The 6432-nt window shown below is 39.2% G+C and overlaps 1 protein-coding gene across 7 annotated transcripts in view; it reads left to right on the forward strand.

Annotated features, from left to right (window-relative positions):
* The window catches only part of ralgapa2 (Ral GTPase activating protein catalytic subunit alpha 2), a 98809-nt gene that overhangs the window by 14034 nt on the left and 78343 nt on the right, over window positions 1-6432 (forward strand). For all 7 annotated transcript variants that reach the window (XM_005922338.3, XM_005922342.3, XM_005922339.3 and 4 more), the window contains exons 2-3: window positions 5098-5208; window positions 5581-5630. In XM_005922338.3, coding sequence (XP_005922400.1) covers window positions 5098-5208; window positions 5581-5630 — 161 coding nt within the window. The remainder of the gene's footprint in view (window positions 1-5097; window positions 5209-5580; window positions 5631-6432) is intronic.

Consider the following 6432-nt stretch of genomic DNA (forward strand, 5'->3'; position numbering starts at 1 on the left):
TCAATATTCTGCATACTTTTTCATGTGATTCCGTTTATTTTGAAAATTCTCAACAGGATCTTGAGCTTTATTGTGAAAGGTTAATGTGGAAAATAAACAAGCGGACATGCGATGGTTTTACTGTCGTTGTTGCTAACGACAACCCATAAAAACAGGCGCTTGTCCATCCGTAGTGGGGTTATATTAAATATAAGAGAAAGAGAGAACTTTAAGAAATGAATATAGCCACTACAGTGACCATCAAAACGATGAAAAAAATATTGCCGTAAACAGTTTATTTTGCGACACCACGAAACAAACGATAGCGTAAAATGAAACGATAGACGTTTTTATATCGTCATCCGATATATATTGTTATATCGACCAGCCCTAGTAGCAGAGAAACGCCAAACTGAGCAACATGAGCCTTTAAAAAGGTTTGGTGTATTATTCTGTGCAACATTTCTGATTCTGGATAACTAGAATATTTCCACCTGTGCATCTGGGGCTACTTTACTCTGAGCCGCTCCCAAGTGACCAAGCTTCTCACTGTAGCTCTAAGGGAGAGCCCAGGCACTCTTCCATTGAAGGCTTATTTCAGCCTTCTTCATCTGCAGTCTCACTCTGTTTTCCCTCAGTGGTTAGCGAGTGATTTCTGGAGGTTGGTGGCTGTCTCTGGGTTAAATCGGTCACACAGAGTATGTTTTGATTGACCTTGTGATTTCTTTGGTCTCGCAGATTCCTGGGTTGGCCCATAGTGTTCATGCAAGATGCATTTGTCTGCAAGCACTTGTTACCTTATGGAGAACATTCTACTTTAAAGTAATAGTTGTCTTTACTGCTAAATCATGCGACTGGGGCTTTAGTAGTTGATTTTGCAGCAACTGCCTGCAGCCACTTGCAACCACTCAAGGAATATTTTTTTTCCATAGCAACTGGTGGCTGGCTATAGGCATGTGTGACTGGAGACTAAGGTTCATTAGATTTCTTTAAATCATTTTAGTGTTGGATGTTATTTTTATAACAGTGCAGTTGACCGGAGCTAATTCCTTCAGTTCAATGTGTTTTGTGATTAAGATTGGCTCATCTAAAACAGTCTGATAGTCTAAATCTAATCTATAACCTAAAATCAGTTTAGATTTGGATTGGAAATGGGAAAATTGGAATAATAATCTTTTTTTTATTAGTATTATTTTTTTGTTATCCTACATTTTCCAGCATCTCTTTACAACTGTTTTTAGTGGTTAAAAATTAGCTGAAATAAAAACCTAAAAACAATTTCCCCCTTTTATCCCTGTGTTGTTGTTTTTTAACGAAATCAAAAGTCTGTTACCGGTAGTTTAAATAATACAGACATTTGAATTTCCTAATGGAGCTATTCTTGGTTATGCTTCACTGTTTTGTTTCATGATTAATGAATCTTAGCCTCATGGGATTAATGTAGAGCTGGGCGATAGAACGATAACGATATGTATCGCGATATAACTTTTACTCGATAGAGAAATTAAGCTATCGCGATAGACCTCGCCGCTCTTGTCCTCTTAAAAAAAAAAAAAAAAAAAAAAAAAAAAAGGTCAGCCAATCCAAATTAAGTAGCGCAGAGCCGAACCAATCACAGCCGCAGCGTCACGTCGCGTGACTTGTTACGTACAGCACAAGTGCCAAGCCGCACAGTGTGTTTGTTTGGGAAGCAGCCAGCGGGTAATGGAGCGCGGAAGGATGAGTGTGCCGACTAGAAAAATCAACCGAGCGTGACCGAAGAGAAAACAGATGATGGTTCCAATGCCGGAGAGATTGTCGAACGGAAGAGCCATAGAAGTTCCGTAGTGTGAAGGTATTTCGGCTATTTCAAGTCTGACAAAAAAAGAGTAGCGTGCACTGTAAATTGTGCCGAAAGCAAGTCTGGAAATACAATAAACTGGTGCATGCGTCACACTGTGCGCCACGTTATTGTTTCGGTGAAATGAATTTCTACAATACTGTTACTGTTAATTCTACTCTCTGCAGTGTTTAAATGCTTACATATACACACAGTTACTGTCCGTCCACACATACGGCTCGGTTCTGCTTCTATGCCCCAGCTTTGTTTACTTTTTCCCACCGAGGCTTCTAGACTTCTGATTGGCCAACATTTCTGCACGGTTAGGAATCTAGCGCCACCTGCTGCTTTGGCATGTTCATAGCAGCGTTTTCCTTCATTTCTGCCTTTATGTGTGGACGGGATTATTTTTTAAAACGAAAACGGAAAATCTCCGTTTTCAAAAATACCCGTGTACGTGTGGACGTAGCCTCAGTCTCTGACTGGAAGCGCTAATTCGTCATTCGGCTTTTGTCAGACTAAAGTAACTGTTAAAACTGTTTGAAAAGCTCAGCTATACAACAAGGAGAGATTGAGAATTTCCTTTTAGTTCTCAGTTTATTTGATATTGACAAAAGTTAGTCAGTTTTGTCTGTTCTTCTGTAAAACAAACTAAGATTTATTTTTAGAATTAATATTTTGTTTCTAAGTGGAATTGACAATTTAGTCTGTTTTGTTTGTTCTATTTTGAAACTTAAACGCTTTAGCGGCTGCCTTTTGTGTAGTTTGCAATATTTGCCTTTATTTATCTGAAAAAGTCTCATGTTCCTTAAGTACATCTACCCTGTTGAACTTATTATGGGAAATAAATATTTAAATAAAAACAAGCTGCTGATTATTTCACATTTTACTTGTGAGCAACGGCACATTTAAATCTTACAAATATAGTTATTTGGCTTATATCGTGATAGATATCGTTATCGCCTGAAATGAAAAAAACATATCGTGATATGAAAAAATCTCATATCGCCCAGCTCTAGATTAATGTAGCTTTTCTTTTTTCTTGTACATCTTCTTGTGCTTTCTCAGTTGAAAACGAGCATCTGTTTCTACAGCAATGGGCTGATTATAGCTGCATTACACTGGTTTAAATTGCTAGCTGCTGGCTGGCAGGGAGGTTGCCTATCTGCGGATATCATCAGGTAGTTTTGTTAGTCTACAGTAATTATGGGCAAGCTAAGGTAACTGTAAAGCATTGATGGTAGTAAAACTGGGTCGGGTAGAAAGTCGGTGTCATCTCACTGTGTGTCACCAATTAGTCGTTACATTATACATCTAACTGTCAAACAGCAGCGTCACTAGGGATTCACCCATGATGACATGATTATTTATTTTTTCCTAAATCGAGGCTAAAAATGTAAAACACTCATTACTTTGACTCAGTTTTCTCATCATGCATCTTCATTATCCCTGCTTTGATCTCAGGGCAAAGCTTTGTCTTTGTCACGTAATTCATCATTCCAGCAGTCCCCGGGAGATGGACAGCTTCTGGGAGTTTTCCAATTTGCCATTTAGTAGAGGGAGAATTGGAACAGAAGGTGAAGCTTAATTGCTCTGTTTTGCCAGGAATCATTTTGGGGAAATGTATATGGGGAAATTATAGTTTTCAACATAAAGTGTGTGTGTGTGTGTGTGTGTGTGTGTGTGGGTGTGTAAACTGATATTTAATGCATTGAAAAACACAGTTACCACAGCTGTAAATAAATATAGATAGATTAATGCTTGAGGAAGCTTAAACATGTGTATTAGTTAAATATCAAGCAGAAGTGTCTCTTCCAGCATCCCAGCTGCCTGTTAAAGTGTATTTTTGCCCAGGAGAAAATCTGTCTTACAATAGCACTTCCTGAGTGCTGACCTAAATCCCAAAGAGCCCTATTGGATGGCATGGAGGAAAAAAGTCATCTCATTTATTCATCCTCCAGTGTAGATGAACTCAAAGTATTACTGGCTGAAACATGGAGGAGACTTTCATCACAGCAGTAACTGAAACAATGGCCTCATATTGTCTGAGAGTTTTGCAATCTTGAAAAAACAGAAGGAAACAAAAGGGGAAAAAAATCACAAACTGATATTTTCTTTAACATTTATTTGGTTTGCAAGTATGTTTTGTCTCCATGTTAAACTGTGACTACCATTCTTTAGATTAAGTGCTCTTAGCTTTGCATTGTATTCCTCACATGGACTTTGCCTTTGGGAGCTACAAAAGTATATTTTGCGACTTGTTTAGCTTAAGCAGAACCTTAAAGTGATTCCTCACAATAAGGTTCTGGGTTTGCACCTCCTAGTCGACTGGGCCCTTTATGTGTAGAGTTTCTGTGTTCTCCCTGTGCCTGTGGGACCTTCTGAGTACTCTAGTTCTCTCCCAAAGGCATTTTAGGTTAATTAGCCATAGGTGCATGTATATGGGAGAAGGTAAGGTTCTCTGTCCCTCTGCCAGATCTCAGTGGACCGGTGCGTGGTTCACTGCGCCTTTTGCACCATAACTGCTGAGATGGATTGAGTTAAATAAGCGGTTGGATGGGTGGATGAATCTATTAAACAGCATCCATTTCACTGTGATGGACTGCAGCTTGTTTGCCTTCTGTTTAGGAGATTGATTGCAAGCTAACCAGAACCTTGTACCAGGCTGAGGCTCCAGAGCAGAAGGACCACTGTAGTCGGTTGAGGTGCAACATGGTGGCACCGGAATCGGTCTATTCATTGTAGTGCCAGCTTAACATGTATTACTTATAAGTTACTTATTATAATTTATGTACCAATGCACGGATGTGCCTCTGTGCGTCACCACAGAGGCAACAATACAAAAATTGTGTCTTTGTTGGATAAAATGCACATTTCACAGTAAAAGCATCATTTAGAAATCTTTCACTTTTCAAATTGTGAAATCGTAGATCGGGGTAAAACGTTTCTCAACGTCCCCAAAAAAACAGTTCTCTCCCGTGGCTACAGGTGAGGAGTGGGAGAAGTTACACTGCTTAAGGAAGTGAAGCAATTTGCTTTGTTTTAAAATGTATGTAGTTTTCTGTTTAAATGGGGAACTAATGCGAACTCACTGTCACTCCTGTGATTAGTGTCACACAGACAACATTAAAGCATCCAGGTTTCTCAAAACAGACTACAGGGGAAAATCTCTACATTAACAAACCTTGAACGTTGAATACACTGTTGAATAAAAGTGATTGTTGTTTCTTTTTTATTTAATTATTATTTTATATTCTCACTGACTGAAGTTGATTGAGTTTCTTTTTCTTTTCCCCCAGATATCATTGACAAGAGTGAGTTGAAGACATTCTTTGAGAGCAACAGTTCTCAGATTTATTTTATCTTCTATGAAAATTTCATTACACTGGAAAGCAACTTAAAACAAAAAGGTGAGTAAAAGCTTTTTTTTGTAATAAACTGCACATGAGCTATTTAGCTGCCGCTGTCAGTGGCAGTTCAATAATTAACCCTCTCTTTGCCCTCTGTGCTACAGCAAAGGTTATTTTCCGTTTGCCCCACATTTCCAGAGCAGCGGTACTTAGAGAATCAATCTGATTATGTTTAGTGTAACTGAGTGGATTGAGCTTGCCTTCATTCATTCCCACTGGGACTGCGGTCTCATGGTCATACACGTTCATTTAAATGAATGTTTATGCAATGGCCCATATTATTTTTGCATTATTGATGAAGCTCTATGCAGCATAGCTTCAGGTAAAATGTTTTAAAAACTTTGTACTAAAAGTGTATTTTTTCTGTTTCAGGGAACAAATCTCAAAGGGAGGAGCTGGACTCTATCCTCTTTATTTTTGAAGTAAGTGCTCTGTTGTATTTTATGTTGATATCTCCATCTGGTATTTCCAGGTAAACTCGGGGAGTAGAATCACCTGCTACGTCCTGAATTCACTTCATAGAGTCTGTAGATCAATAGCAGGTTGTTCTAAGGCCTCATTGTTACGCTGCCATTCAGTCCACTTGTTTTTAAAATCCAGGCGTGCATGCAAATCAGAGGTGTGTTTCATCTCTGCATGCACAGCATGCTGTTGGCTCTCTAGGCCCTCCCTCTGTTTTTGCTGAGCACTTTTATGTTGCACATGCAGGTTAAAGTCCCCTACCTTGTTTTCCCACCTGACTGCAAAGACAGCTCGAGTTTCCAATACAAACAGTGAGCTCTCCGGTTACATTTGCTCAGGGCAGGGCTGTTAGGATGGCAGCAGATCAAATTGTGGGGCAGTCTGTTTGTCTCTTTTGGTACAGTATGCCTTGCCCTAAATTTTGTCATCACCTGGGAGCAGTATCAGGGGGTTCCTTAAATTACACAAAGTCACAGCTAGGGAAGCGCTGCCAAGGATCCTTAACTGCTGTAGTCTGTCTTGAGCGATGGATTACTATGTTGTTGGGGTTTTTTGGGTTGGTTTTTTTTTTTTTTTTTAAATTTTTTTTTTTTTCTTGGCATCTCATAGGCCAACTACAGGGTTTAGGACTCTGGCCTGAAAGTTTTCTAAAGGGCAAAAACAGCCCCTCCTCCATGTTTCTCTGTAGGCTTAGTGTAGTCCTATAATCTTGTTGGAGTTCTTTCCCTGGATTTCTCCAGACAAATTTTCAACCATCACATC

This window comes from Haplochromis burtoni, unplaced genomic scaffold (genome assembly GCF_018398535.1).
Source record: "Haplochromis burtoni strain Fernald_Lab_line unplaced genomic scaffold, NCSU_Asbu1 Contig_55, whole genome shotgun sequence".
In the NCBI taxonomy this organism is placed as follows: domain Eukaryota; kingdom Metazoa; phylum Chordata; class Actinopteri; order Cichliformes; family Cichlidae; genus Haplochromis; species Haplochromis burtoni.